The sequence below is a fragment of the Aspergillus brasiliensis genome (genome assembly GCF_001889945.1).
Source record: "Aspergillus brasiliensis CBS 101740 unplaced genomic scaffold ASPBRscaffold_8, whole genome shotgun sequence".
Lineage (NCBI taxonomy): Eukaryota > Fungi > Ascomycota > Eurotiomycetes > Eurotiales > Aspergillaceae > Aspergillus > Aspergillus brasiliensis.
This window is the reverse complement of record NW_027137449.1, coordinates 474,315-497,916: the sequence shown is the minus strand read 5'-3', so window position 1 is coordinate 497,916 and position 23,602 is coordinate 474,315. Positions and strand designations below refer to the sequence as shown.

Sequence of the window (23,602 nt, the reverse complement as noted above, 5' to 3'; positions counted from 1 at the left end):
ACAATTATGAGGATCCTGAACCCTGATGATCCTCACATTCAGCTGCAAGCTTATAAGTGTGCAGAATTCCAGTCTTGTACCGGACGGCTGAGCAGTACAAATCCGGATGATTCACTTCTAAAGCGCACTAGAAGTGGATTCTGACAACTATATAAAGCTTTAAGCCTCGCTGAAGGCCAGAGATCATAGATAATTTAACCTTGTTATATCTCTAGATAAGCTTTAAGACCCAGGGTACTTCTAATCCAGACAGAATGTTCGGCCTCAGGCAAACTTGGAGCAAACTAGCAGGCGGTAGAGTTTCTACATATATTTGAATCAAGCTTTACCTGCTGGGATAGGCGGAGGGTATGGAGGCAGCCTCGGTGTGGCGGTAGTATTTTCCGTTGTATACTGTGCATTGACATTGTCTCGGCCTTGGTGTCATCGGCTAATTGTCATCGGCTAATTGCCGAGGTAACCATATATAGTAAATTAAGTACCTTAGGGAAGAATAAGCTATTGATTAAGGATCCACTCATGCACTTGCGAGCTAGCTCGTATGATTAGGCAAACAGCTGCCGCGTGTCTATGCCATATGCAGGTGGATGACGGGTGCCAGGTGCAGGATTAACTGAGTTCGTAACAATCAACACTAAACATATCTCTACTCTCTACTGTACTCTGTACATAGCCTCGCAGAACGATACCTGATGCGGAAGATGCACGCCCCACATATAGCATCACCACGTGTATAACCGACCTGCAGAATCTTAATTCCGGCTTATCGCCGCAATCTCTTCCCCCCCCCCCCGGAAACCGATATGTCCGAGTCCGGGGATTCCGGTAGTCCATGACGATCTACATATTACTCTCATTTTCCATCTGCCGTGGGACACTATCATAATTACATATCTTAATCCCAATCCCTGCCTTTAATCCATCATCAACCATCACACCACCCAAGCAACCATCAAAATGGCTCTCAGAATCCTCTACAACCAACTCTTTGTCACCCCGTCCCCCCCTGCCCACCCTCTCCCCTTCGACAACCGCACCGTCATCATCACCGGCGCCAACACCGGCCTCGGCCTCGCAGCCGCCCATCACATCGCCTCCGGACCCATCGGCAAGCTCATCCTCGCCGTCCGCAACACCTCCGCCGGCGAGTCCGCCCGCACCGAGATCCTCAATGCCCATCCTTCCTGCGACCCCCAAGCCATTGAAGTCTGGCCTCTAGACCTCGCCTCCTACGACTCCGTCCGCGCATTCGCCACCCGCGCAACCACCACGCTCGACCGTTTGGACGTCCTCCTCTGCAATGCAGGCATCTCGACGTACAACTACTCCAAGGCAGAGAACAACGAGCGCACCATTACGGTCAATGTGATTTCGACGTTCCTGTTATCGATCCTGCTGGTGCCGAAACTGCGGGAGACGAAGAAATTGTCTCAACAGCAGGGAGAAGAAGGGAAGGTTCCCGTGCTGTCGATTGTAGCGAGCGAGGTTCATGCATTCCCCAAGTTCCCGGAGCGGAATGCACCCGCTGAGAAGGGGGTGAGTGTGTTCGAGGCGCTGGGTGATCCGGATCGGTACTACAAGACGATGGGGGAGCGGTATTTCGCGTCGAAGTTGTTGGATGTGTTGTTGACGAGGGAGTTGGCGGATCGGATCGGGGATGATGATATCGTGGTGAATTGTTTGAATCCTGGACTGTGTCGGTCGGAGCTGGCCCGGGAGATGGATAATGTGGTGGCTAGGTTAATGATGCGGTTGTTCGCGAGGACGGCGGAGGTGGGTGGGAGGACGTTGGTGGCTGCGGCGGTGGCGGGGAGGGAAAGTCATGGGCAGTATATGTCCAATGGCGTGGTGTGTCCACAGGAGTTGTCGTCGTTTGTGACGAGTGAGGAGGGGAAGAAGACGCAGAAGAAGGTGTGGGAGGAGTTGAGTGATATTCTGGAGGAGATTCAGCCGGGTGTTTTGCGGGGGGTGGTGTAGTGTAGTAGTTGTTTGTATGATTAGGTTTGGATTGATGGTTTGATTGTATAATAGTGACTGTTTCCACTTAATGCTACTGATACCCTTTTTTCTTATCTGATGACTAGTTGGGTAGATTGGGGCGTAAGGAAGTGAGTGTTATTACAGTCCATGTTGGTGTAGTTGGATGCCGAGTTAATGGCAGTGGAAATCTAGGCGTGGTTTGGAGTATGGTTTGGATATAAAATGCTGCTTTGATTGGAATGAAGTACACTGACAATGCGCGTGCCGAGGGAGCGGGTAAAAAAAGACAAAAAGAATGACCTACGCAGGATTCGAACCTGCAATCTCTTGATCCGTAGTCAAGCGCCTTACCATTGGGCCAGCAGGCCTTGTTGATATCAGTTGTTTTATTTTGCTATATGAGCCAGAACTAGAACTTCATTAGCATGTCCCGTCTGTCAAAGTGCGTAAACCAAGGGAGGAAAGTAGCTGGTATCTACCTTGCTTCAACATCCTGAAACCTGAAAGGAGAGATGATATAGGATATCATACTACGGTACATTAGCTGACATTCCTTTCTAGCGCCGTATTAAAGGTAGTGAAGAGTTTCTAACCCCAAGCTCAGTATGATTATTTGGCTGGACTAAATATATACCTTCAGCTGAACAATAGTACTCCTATATTGAATGCACTGCGGAAATCAGATCCTTGACCGGTAGCTGCGGGTATTTGTAAAAAGTGATCTGGGAACACCAACTACCAACAAGGCCAAAAGACCATCATTACCCGCAGCTACTACCTACGAGCCACTAAAATCTCATATATATACTCAGGTACACCCTGGGAGAAGGTGGTTTGATTACACTCAGGTAACAAAGATAGGAACTACCTTCCTTACATTTACCCAACCACTGTTGACTACTAGGTTCCCAGTGTGTGGCTTAGACACAGTATCTGGTCGGACGAGCCGCCGTGCGACGCCGCGTTGCAATCGCGCGGCCATACGGAAGTAAACTGAGTGGATGATAGACCGTTATCTACTGGAATAGCTAACTTTGGAAGGGGGCCGCTGATCTGAGATCCACCGACAGCATATTCATGATCCTATTGGTCTATATTGTTGAAGCAGTAATACTAGTAGGCGTGGTCACGTGACTAGCTAGCACCATACCAGGAACCCCTTCTACGCGCCTCTCGCTGCGCAACCCCTAGATAGAAATACAACACTCATATTTCTCTACGTCCTTGCTTCCTGCTAGTGCTTCCTGCTAGTAGAGCCTTTCCAACATATATGATATTGATAGCATATATATAGACGCCTGAACCTCAAGCTAGACAACCCCATACGAATGCTAAGATCAGGCTGCACAGTCTATTTAGGAAGTGCCCTGACGGCAGTGGCTGTGTTGGCCATAGAACAAACGTCCATTCGCCAACAGTGAGAGATATTGTAGCGCTAAGAAGGCTGGCGCTAACTTAGGCCAAAAGTGACAGCCGCTCGACCACTTGTTCTGCCTGTGAGTATCCTAAGAAGGCTAGTGTCGTGCCGCATATCCATAGGTGCCTCGCAGCGCCGCGCGTAGACGGTCGGAGATATTAGCGCCCCAAGGACATATAGTCCTTATCCCTTAACCCGTAGTGGGTGATACTAACTGACCGGGCAGCCCTGGCGGCAAGTCATAAAGCGCTTATTGCCCGCCTCCCTCTCCCCAACTCCAATCCTTAGCTTCTCCTGATTTTCTCTATCTGCTTTAGCTGCAATCTGAATACGTTCTCAGTGACTCTACATGTCTAATGCTACTCCAGCGCGGCAAAGGGCCCGCAAGCTGGTCCAAGGGATCTCCGAAAAACATGGCTATCTCGGAGAAGATGTTCTCAGTCAAATGTCGCCGAGTGTTCGACGTCAGGTGGAGGAAGCGATGCTAAGAAAAGACGAGATGATAGGATCTTCTGTGGTGACGTTAGTAGTAGACCTTCCCCTGTTAGATTACGTTTTTACTGACTTACGCCGCCAGCTTGTCCAAAAACCTTTACAATAGCAGCGCACGCTTTGTCTTCGAGTTGGTGCAGAATGCCGATGATAATCACTACGAAATGGCTAGGAAGGTTGCGACTCCCCCCTCGGTTACTTTCCACGTATACCCGCACCGAATTGTAGTTGACTGCAATGAGGATGGCTTCACAGCTGAGAACCTTGTGGCTATCTGCAATGTCGGAAAGAGCTCCAAGACAGGTGCCCAGGGCTACATAGGTGAGAAGGGAATTGGCTTCAAGTCAGTTTTCATGGTTGCCTGGAAAGTGCACATCCAGTCTGGCGACTTCTCCTTTTCCTTCCACCATAAACCGGGCGATTCGGGAATGGGGATGATCTCGCCGGTTTGGGAGGAGGTTGAGGAGCAGCTAGAGAGACCACTGACGCGTATCACTTTATACCTCCACGAGGATGTCGCCCCGCGGGAGGCCGCTATGCAGCAGTTTCGGGAGCTACAGGACACCCTGCTGTTGTTCACGAAGAACTTGCGGCGGCTAGAAGTGTCCATGTTCGACGAGGATGACGAATTACTATCGTCAACAGTGTTTGCAGTTGCGAGTCACGAAGATAATCGCAAGGTGCTGTCTAAATGGACCGTCCGAGGTGGGAAGACGGAGGAACTCACGCGGCACTACCACTTCACCAAATTCATCGCCCATGGTCTTCCCCCAAGCGACAATCGAAAGTATACTGAGCATGAGGAGAAGACACGGGCATATGGTACGGCAGACGTTGTACTTGCATTCCCTTTAACCGATGATTCCACACCGGTTATTGAACAGCAGGACGTTTTTGCCTTTCTTCCCATCCGCAGCATGGGGTTTACTGTGGGTTCCCAGACTCCTGTGTAGAAATGGTTATATATGCCTGAACTGATGTCGGACTACAGTTCTTGATTCATTCGGACTTTGTGACAGATGCAAGTAGACAAGATATCGTCCGCTCCTCAGCGCGAAATCGCAAGCTACGGGATGCAATCGCAGATGCTTTCAATGTGGCAGTGTCAGAGATGTGCAAGCATCCGGCATTACGGTATACATGGATGCGCTATCTCCCTCAACGCGATGGTCACCACTGGGATCCATTTTGGGTGGGGCTGTTGGACGAAATAAAAACTAAATTGTTATCGAAATCTGTTTTACTCAGTCGCAGCGGTCGGTCGTGGTCCCCAATTCAGAAAATGAGACGCCTAAACTGGGATGCTGTTGATAAGTCTGGAAAACCCCTCTTTCCAGACCTGCCAGAGCCAGAGGAGATATATCTTTCGCCCGGTTATGATAAGCAGGATATCGAGCGGCTGATTGAGTATGGCCTCGAGCCTATCACGTTAGATGACATTCTTCCTCGCGTTGAAAAGGATAATTGGCGGCCTGACTCCAGGATGAAAAACAAGTCTACTGATCAAGACTGGCACTCACGAGCTGCCAGGCTCCTTAGCCGTTATTTTATACTCGACTTCTCTATAGCTGAGATCAAAGGCATACCATTAATTCCTTTGACAACCGGCCAGTGGGTATCAGTCAGGCAGAGGGATGTTTACTATTCATTTGTTCAGGGGATTGAGATTCCCCGAGACCTTGGACTTGACCTGGTAGCCCCTGAGGCAGAGAGTAACCCAAAGCGCAAAGAATTATTCCAGCACTTGGGAGTTCAGGTGGCATCTGTCGTTCATGTTCGAAAGCTGATCCAAGAGAGATATAAGTCAACCTATGCTACAGGTATTAGCATCGCCATGTCGAGATCACATCTAGTGTTCCTCTATCTCACAGAAACTCTGACCTCTTCCGGCGCCCAGGCTATCAACTTGCCATTGTTCGACAGCAAGGACCGCTTACGATATCCAAAAGCTGAAAACTTTTACTTCTCCAATGACAATCCATTTGGTGCCAAGTCACTTCTTGAACCTGCTCCAGGCGGAGCACCAGGGCTTGATGTCTCATTCATAAACGAGCTCTATCTACATAATCCTCCATCATGCCCTCCAAACGAGCAGCGAACATGGAATGAATGGCTACAGCAAGCTTACCAAATCCGGAATTCTGTCTCTCTGATCAAATCGTCGGCGTCACCGCCTACTGTTGATCTAGGGCGGGAATGCCTCTATATTGCGCAGCACCGGCCGGAGAGATTCATGGGTCTGCTTGCAGCCTGCTGGTCGGTCGACGGGCCTAAAATCGTTGGAAACCCAAACCTTGCGGAGAAACTTCAAGATATCGAGGTCCTCTGCGATAATGGCACTAGGTATCGGCTGTCTGACACCTATATCCCAACTCCAGCGCGGAAGATGGTGGTTTCCAAGTTCATGGGAGACCAGTTCTTCCCGTGGTTGCATCTGGATTTCCCGGTTGATGAAGGCAGCCTTCCGCCGGAATGGACAGCTCTAACCAAAAATCTCAACTTTGGATACCCCAAAACTCAGTTGTACTTCTATCTTCATATATGGCGATTTCTAAGTCGTGCCATTGAAGAAGGGTTCTCTGACCTCAACAAGATATTTGACCTTTATGTTAAAATCCAAATGGAGTGTCATGACGACCCTTCTGCTGCAGATGCGGTTAGGTATGTATTAGCCTTGCGCAGGACTAATCATCTATATTGATATGCTTTAGGTGCCACATCTTTGATTGGGAAGATGATAGGATCTGGACCCCGCAACATACTTTGGTAGAAACAATGGATTGTCGTTGGGAGGCATCTTCTGATATGAGGAGCATTTATCCCCTCAAATCTCTCTTTGCAGACTACTGTCGGCAAAACCGAGCAGATGCCGTGTACCTCAGGGACTTTTTTCAAAAAACGCTGAACATCCCCAATGTTGACGCAGAAGATCTTATATTCGAGCTGAGGAAGCTGCAGTCTGACGAGTGCAACAACTTCGACCAAATCAGCTCGGTATATATGGATTTAAACCGAATGTCCAAACAGATGTCTCCAGACTTAACAGAATATGTCAGGTAAGTTACTCACCTACAATTATGACTACTAGCTCACTCTATCAGACTCCACTTTTCGGATGATCCCCTCATCTTTGTAGCCTCCAGTTGGTATAGGGTCTCAGAGTGCCTTTGGTCGACAGCTACCTCTATTCCAGGTCGCATTGCACTCAATGATCACTATCACGACTTGCGAGAGTTCTTTGTCGATTTCCTTGGTGTCCAGACCCTAACCTTACAAATGGTTGTAGAAAAGCTTCGAGACCAAGGTCTGACTGGATCATCATCAGTGACTGACGTCAAAGACACTATCTGGACTCTGAATTCTCTACTTCAAAGTGAAGACTCAGACATTATACCCCCTGAGCAGATCCTCAACAGTGCTGTATTTCCAGTCCGGTTTCCCCAGGGTGGCGTGCAGCTTCAGACTTCTGCAAGTACATTTGGGATCGCGGATCGCAAGCATCTTTTCAGTCACTTTAGCTCCAAGGCCAAGCTGCTCGACTTTGAAGTCGACCAGATTCCTCGCCTTGAACCATTTCTTCAATGGACCGGGCTCAAAGACCGCTACTTGTCATGCAACATCAAAGAGATAACGATGGTGGGAGGAGACGATGCTACGCCTCTATCTTATCCTGATCGTGACATCCGTCGCAAGGCATACGGACTCCTTCGGTAGGTGATAGACATCCGAAAATACACTTTTACCCTAAACTAACCGGTATCCTCCAGCGTTGCAGTCCATCTCAAGAGCCCCCGAGCAGTCCAGGATGAAGATGCCTTCTATGAGACGCTAAAAACAATCAGCATGAAAGAAACCAACGGTATCTCATCCGAGCTGCACCTCCACCAGGATGGTACGGATATCAAGGTCGAGATATCGAGGAGTGAACTACACCTGGACGACCGAGACGGGCAACTTACTATCTACATTCCGAAAAACAAGCGCGATCAGGATATCTGTTTCCTTGACCGCATTCCACTAGCGCTGCTGCAGTGGCTGATGTTGGACCCGTTGACACAGATTGTCCACGACTTCAACGAGAGCTTCATCACTACCATGCAGACCCTTCTGCAGCCTTATAATCACTACGTCTCGGACCTTCTGGACCGCGCTGGCATTATGTCCATCGCGAGGGCGGACGACACAGATGCAACGGTAGAAGAGGAGGGCCGCTCTTCGCACAGCGATCAACTATCTAGTGCCAATAGTAGCAGCTCCCCCGTTGAACAGCCCATACTTGACTCCAATGAAATCACACCACCACCCTCCAGGCCGAGACAAGACTCTTGGACGACAGAAGCTACCGTTGTGTCTGCCTCCATGCGGTCTCTCCCTGCAGCTCGCCCCTCGCCAGCTGTCGAGCAGAATTTTACAGACAGGACCACCGACCCCGATTACTACCAATTGCTAACGTCGGTACTCGCTTCTGCCAGAAGCGCAGTATTCCCCAGCCAGGGCGCATTCGACATGACGGGTCTCGATAACTTTCTCACGTCAACCCCATCGCCTGCGCCTATCCGGCTGCGAGCCTCTGACCAGCTAGAACGTGACTTTAAGATCGGGGCAGCCGGAGAATTATTTGTAAGTTTCTAACTCTTCATGACTGCAGTACAAAGGCGTACTTAACTAATCCTAATAGGTCTTCGAACTCCTTTCACGTATCGATCCACCCCTACCTGCCTTTACTCGCAACAACTGGCAAAGTACAATCCGCAAATATGTCACCATCCTCCCCGAGTACGCAGACATGACAGCATGGCATGGCCACGAAACAGCAGATATCACCTACGACGATCATGATGGTATGCTAACCTCCCTGTTTATTGACAAAGGATATCTACGAGAGGACATCTGGAGGGGGAAAACACCCCGATTCTACATGGAAGTCAAGTCCTCTACTGCGGACTGCCAGACGCCTTTCTTCATGAGCAAGTCTCAGTACCGACGAGTAAGACAAATAACCTATGTTTTGAATTGTTGTCACGTGTATTTATTTTGCTAACGCACAGCAGATGCAACAAACTTCCAACGGCGAGTCCCAGTCGGAAAATACACATGAAGTATATGTAATATTCCGTGTTTTTCATCTAGGTCAACGGGATATGAAGGTGAAGGTGTATGTGGATCCGGAAACGATGCGCCTGAAAGAGGAGTTGCTCTTTACTGCTGAGGGCTGGTCGATTATTCCGGCTTGATGGAATAGCTTCTGGTTGTGCGCTCGTTTTAAGAAATTGTTTATCTGCGAATATTGAATAGATCTTTCATGAAGATATCTTGTGAACAGAATGGATTTCATGATCAAAGAGAAGTAGTATGACAGTGTGTTGTCAACTATAGCCATAAAGTGAGTATATGTCATTGCTAAACACTGCTTCGGGGACTAGAAGGTGAGCATTGTTCCCCGTAAAGGGGTGTATTAGGACCCTTAGACTATCTACTCTATCGTACTAGATGTTCTGACTGTTTTTGACTCTCTCGGTTTACGTTCGGTTATAAACGTGAATGCCAAAACCTGATGTGTAGAACGGAGACGAGTCTAAATTAGCCCTCAACCACTCAAGAACCCACTTGTTGTGATGTGGTCAGTATGAGCACTTAGCTTATTGAACAACCTAGGAATGGCCAAGGGTTGGGGTTTTCAGATTGATGATAAAGTCAAAGTATCCAAATGTTTCGTGGATGCTGTCAACATGAAGCAATTTTAGAAAAATACAAGATCGCCATGTTGACATGGAGTTTGATCCTCTCTAGAAGGTTAATAAAACACTTGATGAGTTTCCAATTCTCAAAGAACATTCAACTTCTCTACGTGTGCAATTAGGCATTTCGTACTGAAAATAAGAAAGCCCCTTACCAGTTTACGTAACTATCTACACCCCCATGAACCAAGTGTGATTAGATCAGAATTGGAAGATATGACAGAGGAAGCAACCGCTGAAGATTTGTTTCGTCTCACCCTAATCTATAGCGGAAAGAACTAAGATGAAAGGAAGATCAACTTGTCTTTGGACCTCAAGGAGAAGTACACTGCAAGCCAGGACGCCGCGTTTGGACGACAACAGGCTATATCTGAGAGTGCTACGACAGCCCCACGCCGCTTTTCACAATTAAAATCTGATGATAATTCTCATCTTCCACTTATTTTCCTTTCTTCCGTATTCGCGCTCAATATTGCTCAATTCCCTCACGGACCGACCGGCCGTCCAGAGTTTCAAAGCTGGTGGATACCCCCCCTTATCTGTATGTTATTTCCAGCACACTTTCCCCAGTCATAAAGCCATGATTTGTACTCACTACAAGCAGTCGGACCATCTGCAGCCGCTGCGATCCCACTGATCGTCGTGGCGTTCAATGTGAATGACTTCATTGTTACACCCTACTACAAGTGGAAGGCCGCGAGAATCTCTCCTCCCACCGTTTCCGGTCCCGGACGTCAACCCTCTGGGGATTCGGATGAGGTCAGTCAAGGCAGGCGTAGAAGGGTCCGCTTGGTGTTTTCTAGGGAAACACAGAATAAGACTGGAGATGATGAAGTATAAGGCGGATGACATTGAGGGGGTTGGTACGATGGGGTATAAGAATTTAGAATTTAGATGTGAATTTCGGGTGCTTATAATAAATGGATAAATATTGGATAAATGACGGCTACATCTAACCGCAACTGGTCTATTAGCAAACCGTTGATACTGAATGAGCCTAGGGTTAAGTAGTCAGGGCCATTTATGCACTCATTCTCAATAGCCGTGATGTGTCATCGGGTAGCTTGAGAAAACTGAGAATATATTCTACGGGGATCCTGTATGCTTCCCAGCCCTACCACCCAACCCTCCGATAGAGGTGTATGAAATATAGCCTGGTGTGCATATAATTGGATCAATCATAACCGAATACCAAAATCTCTTATGTGAGTATATGCGGAATAGTTCCCCCTTAAGGGATCAACCACACAATGCCGATATCCCTCCTCCACCGCTGCCCATACTAAGTGGTCCTTCTTTCACCGCAGCCGCCGCCTATCGTTCCAGTCTGCGCCAGCCCCGAAAAAAAAAATAGGAACGAAAAAAAATATTCAGTGAAGGCTCTACAATTTAGCCTGAAAAGGACTTTGTGAGACAAAAATAGGCCGTTTAACGCTAAAAGTAGCCCAGTGAATCAAAAATACATGCAGTATAAGCAGTGAATGGTAACAAAAAGTCACTGACAAGGATGGGATTCGAACCCACGCTCTTTCGAATTGGTGCCTAAAACCAACGCCATAACCACTCGGCCACCTTGCCATTCTTAAGGTAAAGGGCCCATAAGGGGGTAATGACCAAAGGATCTTTTTTTCCGCTCGAAAAACGACTGGTTTTTGGGGGTTTAGGGATGGGAAAAGTAGCATTGCGGGAGGGGGTTCGGCGGTCGATTAGCATATGTGGGGAGTAAAATACAGGATTTGATGTATTAGCGTTAATGCTACGGAGTAGTATTCACCTGGTAATTAACTGTGGAGCTCCCGGGGGGGGGAGATCATCTGCTACAGGAACGTGGGGAACTTCTTTTTCTTCTAGTTTGAATGAGTAGTTAATGCTAGCGCAAGTTTACAAAGGAAACGGTTCCCTTCAGGGTTCGGGGGGGACAACTTGAGGATGGGACTTCTTTGTTGGCCGGTGTTCGGGCCGCTCATTCTTTCAGACATCACGGTAATGAGTGAAAGGATCCAGATGTAGTAGATTAAGTCGGTTAGGTAGAGGTAAATCCAACTAAGTAACCCTCAATTCAAACAACAAGCAGAGCCTCTTTTACGCTGGTCAGATAAGATAGGCTATAGCCCGGGGTACGGAGTAGTTGTGGTATGCTATGCCAAATCCTCGGCAATCCCGGAAAGGGTTTATCTTTACATACTCTATTTTTTAATCCTATCTCCCTCCCTATCTATCAAGGGATGAAGGGGAGGCCGTTGGCGAGTCAGTCGGATCGGAGGATACGTGGCCTTGAATCAGTCAATTAGATCTATCTACATTGTAGTGATGAATAGTAAACATCTTCTGAGCTAGTTATTTGTTGCTTACTGCAGCAAGTCACATCTAAGTTTTCATTAATCTGTTGAATCTGTCGCTGCACTCTAGCGCGTTAGACATATCGCACATACATATATACATACGTCAAGCCAAGCATTGATGATTTGGATTGGTTTACGTGTCCTTGATGTCGGAGGATTGGCTATGCAGATGATAAAGGCTGAGGGTGCAGGTCATCTTGCATTAGGGTACGTAGTAAGAATTGACCATGTGACTGATGCTGAGGAGTGTTGTGAGCTTGGGTTGTCAGGGGCTGGAGTTTATCTGTTTGCTCTATTCTGGGGATTTAGTTGTGGCTTATAGGATGCGATTGCATTGTTGGTATTACTGGGCTCCTGATTGCAGAGTTTGTCGTGGTGGAATTGTTAATGGTGGTTGGTTAGCGGAAGGGAGGTAGTCTAGGTGGTCGGTCGGGTATTTCTTTGCTTGCACACATAAGAGTATTTGTACACGTTGCTACTTGGTGACATTCCTTTAGTAGCTCGGACCGTCGATGTAGTTCACTTGGATGGTGTACAGCTCTATAGTAGGGCTTAGTCTACGAGTAATACGCCGGTATAGTTGAAATGATATGAATCCAAACGATCAGCCCGTCAGTTTATGACGTGGCCCGAAATCCCAAAACATAGCATTAGATCAATCAATCTATCATTATCTATCCTTTAACATCCCTTTTTGTGAAAAAACAAACCGCTCCCGCATGACGCATGTAAAACCCAAGAAAAAGTATAAACATCGCTTGCAGTTCCCAAACATTCCCTAATCGTAGAAAATTCAACACCGGATAGACTCGGACAAGGAGGTAAATTACACCGCCTCAACATGAAAGCGCTTAATCAATGTACTTGGGCAGCGTCTTCAAGATGCCATCCCGAGCAATGTCCTCCATAGCGTTGGTGAGCTCCTGAAGGAAGCGCTTGTCGTTACGCAAGTCATCACCGAACAGGCTGGTGATGCTCAGCAGCTCAGAAGGCTTCGTACCGCCAGCACGGGCCTTGGCCTGGAGCTCGTCACGCATGGGATCCTCGACAGCGAAGGTGTTACCCTGGTCATCAATACCGTTGACGTAGCGGAACCAAGCAGCAGCGACGAAGCACAGACGGCGGAGAGGGCCATTCACCCAGATGGCCTCGGCGATCGAGGGCATGATGAACTGGGGGATCTTGCCGGAGGCGTTGAGACAGATACGGGGCAGCTGGTCCATGATGGTCGGGTTGGAGAACCGTTCCATGAGGGTCTTGCAGTACTGGTCGATGTCGACACCGGGGATCTCAGGCAAGGACGGCTTGACCTCTTCCTGCATCATCTGCCAGACGAACTTGTTGAAATCCGGGTGTTCCAGAACCTCGTGGACGTAGTTGAAGCCGGCCATTTGACCGGGGTATCCGATAGCCGAGTGACTGCCGTTGAGGAGACGGAGCTTGTGCTTCTCGAACTCCTCGACTGCGTGAACATCCTTGACCACTTGGACGCCGACCTTTTCGAAGGGCGGGCGACCGTCGGAGAACTGATCTTCAATGACCCACTGCATGAACGGTTCGGTGACGACAGGCCAGGAGTCCTCGATACCCATGGTGTTGGCCAGGGACTCCTTATCGGCGGGAGAGGTCTGGGGCGTGATCCGGTCGACCATAGCGTTGGGGAAAGCACCTTTTTCAGTAATCCATTGAGCGACTTCGGGGTTGCGGAGACGGGCGAACGACTCGAGCATGTGACGGGTGATGGAACCATTCTTCTGCATGTTATCGCAGGACATGACGGTGAAGGGCATGAGACCTTGCTGGTGACGGCGAGCAAGGGCAGCGTAGAGGAAACCGAAGGTAGTACGGGGGGTCTTGGCGTTGGCAGGGTCCAGGTCGAATTGAATGTCCGGGTGCTCGCTCTGGAGCTCGTGGGTGTTCTCGTTGTAGTAGTAACCGCTCTCCGTGATGGTGAGAGACACGATGCGGGTATCCGGGTGCGCCATCTTCGCAATGACGGCCTCGCGATCATCGGGGGCAAAGAGGTAGGAGTTGATGCTGCCAATGACATTGGCAAAGCTGCCCTTGGCGGAGCGTTCAATGACGGTGTAGAGGTTGTCCTGGGAACCCAGGGCATCGCGCATGGTGGAATCAAAGGGCTGCAGGCCAACTCCGCAGATAGCGTAGTCGGTCACGCCGTGATTCTGCATCAGCTGGTCCACGTAGACCGCCAGGTGCGCGCGATGGAAACCACCCACGCCGACATGGACAATGCCCTCCTTGAGGGCAGGTCCACGTCGGTAGGTTGGCACCTTTACGCGGCCGGCACCTGCCGCCACGATTTGCGACAAATTCGCGGTGTTAAGCTTGAGAGGACCCATTGTGTATGGGGGAGGGGAGGATGAAGGAGGAAGGAGGAGGAGGAGGAGGAGGAGGAGAAGAAGAAGAAGAGAGGAAGAAGGAGAAGGAGGAGGAAGAAGAGGGTAATAAAGGGAGGGAGGAGGAGCAGGGGGAATATTTCCAAGCAGTCCGAGAATGAGAATGAGAAACACAAAATGCTGAAGGAGAGAGCTTGGAGCTTTCGCAGGGTCACCGCCGGTTTTGACCGCCGATCGCTCTGATCGCCGCCGAGTCTGCCGGGAATAGAATTACATCATGCGGTGGCGTTGGAAACTTCCAATAGCCTCGAATAGATGGATCATGGACCGGTAGCCTTGCTTTTTCGGACCGGTGCTGTCCTGGCGAGCGGCGGACTGGATCCATGGTGGATCGCGGGCCCCAGTTGGAGCACAAAGAAGGAGGGAGGCATCGGCGAGCAATTGGCTCCATTCCGACCCATTGGAGATGAACCGTGGTGGCGGGGATTCCGGTGAAGCTCCAGAAGGAAGATAATAAAAAAATTCTAATGTGCAGCGTGTGTGGGGGGGTGGAAGATTGGAAGAGTGGACGACAGAGGACACAGTAGCAAGTTAGCAATAAGGGCTTTAAACCCTCAACAATCAAAAACAATCAATCATGCAGGAGAGAGCAAAGCAGATCAACTTTTTTTCGGTCGCGCCGCACACGCGGGCTGCCGGCATCACCGGACACGCCCCGGACGAACCTTAATCCCTGCACATTTAAGTATTTAGTCAGTCTAATGTCTACTTGTCCTCGAAAAAAAGATGTGAAGCCGAACAATTCTAGACCGTCAGGTGATCGGTCGGCAGCCACGGGATGCTCCAGGATTGTCAGCCCCTGACCAGTCCAATCCCGACCAGCAGTTCCGACTTACGAGGTAACTAGATAGTCGACGTCCTCCGTACTTTGTCCGGGGTCAGCTTTTAGTGCGGGTGGGCATGAAAAGGTTATTTTTCCTTCTTGGGAAATTTTCTGATACTTCAAATCTCACCGGCCCTTTTTGATACCAGAAAAGGTGCCACCTGACGCATCACCTGACCCCCTTTAATTCCGCCGACCCTCCAGAAAAAATGGCTAACTTGCCTAATCGGGCCGATATGGCGGTTCTGGCCCCTGGAGGACCTGGTCGAGGTCTCGATGATTCTCGGTGCGCTTAGAAATGCATCAAATGCATCTCCTTCTCTCAGGTGTACAAAGGACTGCAGTGGAAATTAATCAAGAGATCCAATTCAACGGATTCCGTACTTTGGTCCCAATTCATAATAGTTAGTTAATGGTTGGGGAAGAGATTTACGAAGCTGTTGAAATCAGGCCAAACCAGGCATCGTCAGGCATCTAACCTTATTAAAACTCCGAAATTCAATTGAGGAGTGTCAGCTGACTCCCCCCTAATTATTAATAGAAAAGTCTGATCCTTTTCAGCACCTGCTTGAAGGAGTAGACTAGTCGACACGAAGCTCCTACCCCAACTCCGTAACTATCACTCGGCTTCAACCCCACGGAGTTTCCCCTAACCCCGTCGGAACTGTAAGCTAAGCTAAGCCCACCCATCCCAAAGAACCAAAGGAGGAGCCATTGCGGGAACGTGGGGTGTCCACGATTGTCCCAACTTTGGTTCTTATCATAGAGATCTTCGAGGTCGAGACCCACCACAACAAACCCTCACGAAACTGAATTGGAAACATCATTATCAATCACAATTGACAAGTGAAGACGTGGCTGATCATCTTCATCCAATCACATATCGTAGCAGATGACAGGTAGCTTGTCTGTTGTTGTTACAGACAAGATAGTGCTTATGAGGTTTGCTTATATCTGAAGTTTTCAGCTTATACCATTATGACAATTCATCTTTGTTCCTAAACAACATCTGGAAAAGGAAGAAAAAGGGAATGCTATACTCCGTATGTAGGACTGCGCAAGTTATTGTCAATTGACACTGAAAGCCACATGGTACATCTACAACTTACGGTGAGGGCGAAAGCGATGTGACAGCTCCCAGGGCCACGTTTCTTAGATCTCATAGTTAGTAACTTGAACACTCCGTAGCTGACCGTCCAACTCGTGCCAAGCCAACACCCTACAACAATTGTATATGCTTCGAAAAAAATTTACATTTCCACTTGCGGCAAATCTAATGACCCTAGCCATTTTGAATGTATAAAATGCAAAATAATTCATAACCTCGTATTTCTACTTCAACAGTGGCAATGGCAAGCATTGACACGGCCACTATGGAGTATGTCACGTCACAATGCTGCTATTTTCCTTCCGGAAGGCACTGACTGCATCCACATCCACACCGATCAGGCCTCCACACCCGCATCCGCTTACGCCACTCTTTGCCACACGCTGCCTCATAGGGCCTCAGAGACTTTTCGAATAGGTTCTGAGAAGGATGATGAATAGAAAATAATCATAAAACTGACTAAATATATTCCATGGCATTCGAGGAGGATTGCTTCGACGAGCTACAATACAGTATCCCCATAATGTCTTTTGCAGCCTCAGGCACATTTTATGTGGCGGTGAACATCACGTGAGCCGTGAGGTTTGTCTTTATACCTCAGGCATCAGATAGACAGGTCATCAATGAAGCTTCTCACGGTGAAGTAGAGTGAAGAATATAGCTATATACTAAGAATTTAGCCTTTTGTTGCAACATTCTAGGGTAGGAGAAATGACGTGTGCTTGTGCGATCTGAATGACGATAACTCCATGTGTTGCGAAAATATGCTTTCATTCAATGATCGAATGTACTGTCCAGGCTATAAATCCAGACATAAATGATAATATAGCTAGAGGACGAGAAGAACAGCACGTAGCTACTGGTAATTGGCTAACAATAAGCAAGCACTACCTGCCATTAGAACTGTGGTTTGATTCGGCAATGGCAGATCATTAGCTACTAGTAGTTGTAGATATATATATGTACACGTGGTAGTGATACACGTAGAGTGTCTTCACACACACTTGTACTCTCAGTAATTCTACATCCGGGACCTAGTATTTTATTTTGCGAGTACTATGACATGGCTTTTGGAAATATTTGGAGATAACAGATTACGAGGTATCAGGCTATATAGGTTGTGTCCTGGTCATACTTCCACGTGAAGCTGTTGGGGCAAGTCTTGTCTGCAAGCAGAGAAGAGCTTGTAACTGAAGTGACAAAAAGTGCTAGATCGTCACTACGAATACTACCGCAAACCAGGGTACTTATCAAGATATATATAATAGAAGCTCTCGACTAGTTCTAGAGAACACAAAGGGCAAATCCTTTTAGAATATTGTCTCACTTACGACAGATACTTAGAACAAAATCGTACTAAAAGCACATATAATTCAGAGACTAAACTAAAGGGACAACCCCTAATAAGGGATCGCACCCTAAACTACTCTAAAACAATCTTTATCTAAACACCACTGGAGTCCAATGCAGACCCGACTAGTCTAACAAGCACTCTTCCCGGGAAGAGCAAGATCTGAAAAATCGAGCTTGCTTCTTCCATCACCACCGAGTCGAGTGGGTCAGCCACCAAGACTGGAACCATATATAAGACGAGGGACGTGGGGACCGCTTAGTAGCCGGAGCCAGAGTCAGAGCCGTCACCGATGGCGACACACTGTAAAAAAACAATCATGTTAGTCATGAACCATCATTTGGAGAAGAAGGTGATGGGGAGGAAATCAAGGCAAACGTACCTGAGCACCCTGACCAGGGCAGCAAGCAATGACGTTCTCGCAGACGGGTCCTTCATCGGTATCCTTGACGAGGGCTGTTCATGCGTTCACCGATGTCAGTAATGGATCTTTCATGCCTAAAGGTCAAGAGGGGACGTAGGAAAAATCATACCAAGGATGCCAAGCTCATCAATCAAGCTGATCGGAGCGCAGGCAGATCCCTGACCGTTGACCAGACTGCCAATAAGACCATACTCGAGCAGGTTGTTGAGGAGACCATCAGTCTTGTCCTCGTTGGTCGGGTTGCAGCACGAGACGTTGCCAATATCGCACTTGCCCTGAGTCTTGGACTTGAGGGCCTGGGAGTCAGAGACAGAGCCAGCAGAGACGGTGGCCACTGCGAGGGCGAGGGCAAGGACTTTGGTAATGGTGAACTGCATTTTGGCTTGAAGATCGAGAGATTGACTCTGAAGAGAGTTGGAAAGAAGGCTTGAGATGTGATGGTTTGGAGAGACGGATGCTTGATGGATGGATGAGAGACTGATTTGACCGGGGATCTGGGACCCTTTTATAACTGTTGCTGGAGGTTCTCTGGATCACGGTTTCGAGGAAGAAAGGTAAGAAAGGTCGATCCAACAATGCAACGTTCCTGAAGTCTGGTTTGCCTTCCTTCCAGTCCTCTCTCCAGGGAGAACCTAGACCTCCATTCCGTACCTCCTTCATTTCGAGAGGACTGTCTGCTTCCTTCGGCTCTGGTGGAGATATGTTACAAGGGGTCTTGGTTGCTGGGTGCAATACTCGCTCCTCGACCGAAAACGGGTACTGATTGGAAGAGACTTCATTCTCTCTCTGTGCCCTGAGATTCTCTATGACAACTTGATTCTAGTGACGAAGATCCTAGGGATGGATAGTGGAGCTTTCGAGGAAAGGCAGGAACGAAGTGGCTCAGGTATGGATGGCAAGCTCTCCTGAATGTTACTAGGCTTCCTAGATGGAGCTGAGACAATGTGTTCTAGGTCTGTTAAGGGCTAGATAGTGGTGACGAGTCTCTCATGAGCATGGAAGACGGAATGGATAAGCAATCTTAGCCTCGTCCCGCGGAGAAGAGAGAGCTAAATTGATAGTCGAGCGCTGTTTTGCATTCATTTCTGTGCTCAATTGTGGAGAGACAAGTTAAAAGTCAATAACCAAAGTATGCATAGCTACTACTCTCCGTACGGAGCGTAGAGAAGAACCATGAGGAGCAGAGTACTCCGATGACAGCAGGAAAGCTAGCTAAGCTTCGACTGAACCCCGTCAACGCGCTACCTACAGCGGTTCATCTCTTTTGCTGGGCTATGCTGCACACCAACACAAGTGAAGTTCGATCCACAGTGGCGATCTATTAGATAGGCCTTACTGAACAGAAGGGTTCGAATCGAAGGGGGTGGTACTGAGGGCAGGCATGCAATGGGGCCAAAGTATTTGAGATCGGATGTAGTGGGCCGTGACAGCAACGACATGAGCGCAGTAAATCTGACATTGAGACACATGTGGAGCTGGGGCTATGACCTTCTCTGGCTATCAAGGGGGAACGCAACCATAAGCCCTAACTGGTAGGAGTCTGATAAAGTGACACTGGGGGTATTTTGGCGCTTGCCTAGTTCGGAGGGAAGGAGCACCCGACCAATGAGAGTCGCCGTGGGCTGAGGGATACTTTAGACGGGCCGATCCAGCCAATAGGAACATTAGTGATCTTAACATACAGCGTTTTACAGCGTTTTCCCACGTATTGCTTCCCAAACCCTTCGTATGAAGTCCATTTTTGAATGATTTAAAGTGAATATATTTCAGATGCTTACAGAAGTCCGAAGACTATCTCATCATATTCGAGTCGTTTTCATTGACGTTTGGACAAGGTTCGATTTCGCTGCTGTCATTGTGGGAGGGGCCCATCCCTTCCTCCGATTTGAAACTGACACGTTCCATACTCGGCCGACGGAGAACGGCCGGCGCACACCATACGGTAATGACGGTAACGCGAAAGTTACAAATCGGTAACGTTACACTTGAAAAAGGCATTCGACGATACCTTACGCTGATTTGCCATTCTTCTACCTCCACTGCCCGGAAGGCTACTGCACGAATCTACGTGGCCAACACGCTCAAATGTAGAACATGGTATCCCGCACATTCTCATGCAAAGACAATTTCATCTGATCCGGAGATGACCCATACTCAGCGTTCCGGGAGGATCGACGAAGCATCTCCTCGACATAGAACCGCGCTCGGAAGCAAGCAAGATCAGCGTAGAACACCGGTGGACAGATGCTGGATGCCTTCGTTGCGCGACCAGAGACGTAGCATATATTGTGGGTCAAGGCCTGGATGGCATTAGCCGGATTAGGAGGGGCTCTGGCCTGTGGATCGTTGGGAGAGGACTGGAAAATTTCATCGAGAAGTACAACGTAGTGTGCGGGACGAGCGATTCCTCGACTGGCCGTATGAGACTGTAGGTAAAAGTCCCATACTTTGCTGCTACTGGCTGGGCCGTGATCAACGATGGTGCCGTTGGGAGGATTGGTGTCTTGAACTGGCCGCCCATTGCGCTGACCGGCCCTCGAAGGTGTGAAAAAGCGGGTGTGGTGTCGTTTGCCCACAATAACAATGGAGAGTCGAGGCTCATCAAGGCCTAGACTACCGTATAAGTCTCTGCATGCTTTGCGTAGCTGAGGCAGCTCCACGCTGAGGACACTCCCGTATTGTGTATCTGAAACACCATCGCGGTAGAGCAGAATATTCTCAGGGAGCCTGCCATCATTCCACCGCTGCCATGCATGCAGCCTGGAGGTGAGAAGCACATCAAGCTGCGTGACCAGCTCCTGACGGGCGGGTTGAGTGCATATCTCCGCTGGCCATTGCGCCAAGTACCGGTCCACCGAGGCTACCATAGCGGCCACGCTGGGAGCCTGTGCTGGAAGGTTCCCTGAGTTTGGATGCGTTACATCCACTCCAATAATCATAGTTTTGCTGTCGCTTATGACATCAAGATTTCGAGCAAGCAACTTCTGATTGATCCCTCCAAGTTTCAAGTTGAGCTTCAGAGCCACATTGGACAGGAATTGGTCATTTGATCGAAGGAACTTGTTCGCCACCACGCACACGTTCTTGATTCCGTATTGGACATCACACAGAAACTTGATCCTGCTGTAAATCCCTTCTGCAGCTTGTGGAAGGATAATCAATAGGAACGACATCGACGACGCGCTCACAGCAGCGAGAGCATGGGCTAGCTTGTCGGCATCACTTTCCCGGCGTAAGGTAGTATCAGTTACGCTGACATTGATCCCCGGCCAATTAGGTTCAAAAATATTGACGCCGAGAGACTTGAGATGGGTGCGGAATTTTCGTATAGCAGCTTCTAGAAGGGCCTTTTCTGGTCCCATACCATGGGATCGACTGCACGTCGAAAGCCATAAATAGGTCCACTGGGAGACTGACGAGCTCCCCGCGAACTTCATCCCACGTAGATTCCAGCTTCCAGCGCGCACAGAAGCTTGCTGTCCTTGACGATATTCTATAGCCGGGGAGTCTAAAACGCGACCAGATACTCTCTCCATACTTTGTGCAACGGAAATTCCGAATGAAGTCTAATCATGCAGAAAACAGAAAGGTTGAGTTAGTGCTAGTCATTTAGCTTGTCAGGTCACTGAATGTTCCACTTACTAAGTTCGCTCCTTCGTTATGGTGGGATAAGCCCAGGATGCTCGATAGCTCTGTCCCTATCGAACTGATCTGAGGAGTCATTGTGCTTTTAGTACCTTGACGGGCCGTATCGATACGGGCGCTTTGGCGAGACTGAGAGGCAGCTATAGATGCAGCCACGGATTGACCAGGAAGCACCCGACAGACCTGCGCAGGGAGGTACGAAGGATTCGAAGGCGTCCCGACGTTGACAACTGGAAGCCAGGGCTCGTGAACGACAATGTTGTAGACTAGATAACAGATGCATCAGCATTCAATCTAGTATCAGCGGAGACTCCTCTGCTTACCTGACCGAAAATATTCAAAAACCGTGATATACCCTTCAGGCGTCGGCCGCTTTCTTTTCCGACTCCCCCAAACAGTCCCAGTCTCCAGACCCTGGCCCTGTGACCGTGGTTCGCGGAAGAACTGGACCTCCTTAGCACCTGCCCCGAGGCAGGACACCTTTGGGGGATATGCCAGTCCGGCACCATCTCCTGGTGCTGCCAATCCTGCGACTGTCTTGACTCGAGGCGCGAATTTCCCTCCACGCTTCCGCATGCCAAGGTGCGTAAGCTGGACGCGGAGATTCCGAAGCAGTGCAACGACCTTATTCATGTCTTGTCCATTTTGGCGCATGTACATCAGGAGGATTTTGTCGAGCGGGCAGTCATCATAGCAGATTGCAACTTTCGGGGCTGCATTGACATACAGCCGTCCCTGTGCTTCACGGGCGACGAGGAATAGCCCACGCAGCATATGTAACCCTGATCCCAGGTTCACCCGCGAGTCGAGATTGAGATAAGTCCCGGTGCCGGCAGACCTGATGTGTGGTGAGAACTTGGGTTGGTGTCCCAGAATGATGTTCAACGCATGAATATGTGCTTCTGTTAGCGGCGGGCTTTGGTTCCTTGTATCACTTTTCAACAGCTGATAGATATGGGGAAATTGAAGAGTTCCGGCTGGCAGTAGCGTGATATGATAGCAATCATGCTGATATACCACACTATAGGGACCGTCATGGCAGGGTAATTGACGACTCGAGATGAGGTTCTGGTAGCCATCGGAGGCAATGCTTCCCTGATACTGCACAAGCTCGGTCTTGAGAAGCTGGAGAATCACCTGGGTGACTACATGTCTGCTCACAATCACAACTGCATCTGGTTCCACTCGTGAAACGCGCACTTCATATCGGTGCAATTGGAGGTCGGGCTGGAAGTTCAGCTTAAAGTAATTGGCGTAAAGACTGATAGGGCGACCCAGAGTGCCATGCCCTGGCCTTTTGGAGGGCCTGACGCACGTATCACTCATTTCTGATAACAACTGGAGAAGGAGTAATTGGACTACCGTAGAGCGAGCATGCAGCGCACCAAGCTGCTAGTTGGTTCATATCGTTGAGATCGTAGGTGGCAGCTTTTCCCTCCTGACAAGGAGCCCCATCACGGCAGGAAGGGGGGACCAGTCACCAGATCATGGTGGCATCGCTTACGGTATGCTATGCCATAGGCTCTGATACTCAGTTAAAGAGAGCATACAAACTGTTCTATTAGCCAACGTAGGTTACTGTGACACTCAATACGATAAGAGTGACGAAAATTACAGGGTAACCAAATACACACCCGGTGTGGTAAGGTATGCAAGGTCGTACGGTCGTGGCGGCATTACATACGCCACAATCGATAGCCCTAATGCGGCTTCAATCCCTAGCGATCTGTTTCCTGATCTGAACACGATGCGAGTCATTCGAAAAGTGAGACATTACTGCATGCAGCTAAGATCGATTCTGGGGAGTGGACAAAAATTAGGGCTGGCATTGTGGGCTAGAACGTTTTGAATGGAGCCCCCTCAGA

General features: G+C 48.9%; 6 protein-coding genes and 2 non-coding genes across 8 annotated transcripts; 3 read left to right on the top strand and 5 right to left on the bottom strand.

The window, feature by feature from the left end:
• Nucleotides 1–678: 678 nt before the first annotated feature.
• On the top strand, nt 679–2,072 carry ASPBRDRAFT_44618 (uncharacterized protein). Its single transcript, XM_067625244.1, has one exon. It carries the CDS (start codon nt 958–960, stop codon nt 1,975–1,977), a length of 1,020 nt encoding a protein of 339 aa, XP_067477700.1. The 5' UTR covers nt 679–957; the 3' UTR covers nt 1,978–2,072.
• A 204-nt stretch (nt 2,073–2,276) lies between these two features.
• ASPBRDRAFT_t168 lies at nt 2,277–2,348 on the bottom strand. Its single transcript has one exon. It is a non-coding gene; the product is annotated as a tRNA-Arg (tRNA).
• A 915-nt stretch (nt 2,349–3,263) lies between these two features.
• ASPBRDRAFT_44617 (uncharacterized protein) lies at nt 3,264–9,232 on the top strand. Its single transcript, XM_067625243.1, has 8 exons — nt 3,264–3,919; nt 3,975–4,818; nt 4,881–6,550; nt 6,601–6,945; nt 6,991–7,599; nt 7,657–8,509; nt 8,568–8,876; nt 8,941–9,232. The coding sequence occupies exons 1-8, from the start codon at nt 3,747–3,749 to the stop codon at nt 9,121–9,123; spliced, it is 4,986 nt and encodes a 1,661-aa protein (XP_067477699.1). The 5' UTR covers nt 3,264–3,746; the 3' UTR covers nt 9,124–9,232.
• Nucleotides 9,233–9,596: 364 nt separating this feature from the next.
• On the top strand, nt 9,597–10,467 carry ASPBRDRAFT_31345 (uncharacterized protein; the record flags this gene model as incomplete). The annotated part of the gene is made up of 3 exons (XM_067622890.1): nt 9,597–9,682; nt 9,918–10,168; nt 10,232–10,467. The coding sequence occupies 3 exons, from the start codon at nt 9,597–9,599 to the stop codon at nt 10,465–10,467; spliced, it is 573 nt and encodes a 190-aa protein (XP_067477698.1).
• A 659-nt stretch (nt 10,468–11,126) lies between these two features.
• On the bottom strand, nt 11,127–11,205 carry ASPBRDRAFT_t167. Its single transcript has one exon. It is a non-coding gene; the product is annotated as a tRNA-Leu (tRNA).
• Nucleotides 11,206–12,820: 1,615 nt separating this feature from the next.
• ASPBRDRAFT_197155 (mannitol dehydrogenase family protein) lies at nt 12,821–14,329 on the bottom strand (the record flags this gene model as incomplete). Its single annotated transcript, XM_067621064.1, has 1 exon — nt 12,821–14,329. One exon carries the CDS (start codon nt 14,327–14,329, stop codon nt 12,821–12,823), a length of 1,509 nt encoding a protein of 502 aa, XP_067477697.1.
• A 3,339-nt stretch (nt 14,330–17,668) lies between these two features.
• Nucleotides 17,669–18,793, bottom strand: ASPBRDRAFT_44615 (uncharacterized protein). Its single transcript, XM_067625242.1, has 3 exons — nt 18,202–18,793; nt 18,051–18,124; nt 17,669–17,971 (listed from the first exon to the last, which is right to left on the bottom strand). The coding sequence occupies exons 1-3, from the start codon at nt 18,467–18,469 to the stop codon at nt 17,927–17,929; spliced, it is 387 nt and encodes a 128-aa protein (XP_067477696.1). The 5' UTR covers nt 18,470–18,793; the 3' UTR covers nt 17,669–17,926.
• A 938-nt stretch (nt 18,794–19,731) lies between these two features.
• Nucleotides 19,732–23,228, bottom strand: ASPBRDRAFT_66553 (argonaute/piwi family protein). Its single transcript, XM_067628732.1, has 3 exons — nt 22,061–23,228; nt 21,735–22,003; nt 19,732–21,658 (listed from the first exon to the last, which is right to left on the bottom strand). The coding sequence occupies exons 1-3, from the start codon at nt 23,061–23,063 to the stop codon at nt 20,174–20,176; spliced, it is 2,757 nt and encodes a 918-aa protein (XP_067477695.1). The 5' UTR covers nt 23,064–23,228; the 3' UTR covers nt 19,732–20,173.
• Between the last annotated feature and the right edge of the window lie 374 nt (nt 23,229–23,602).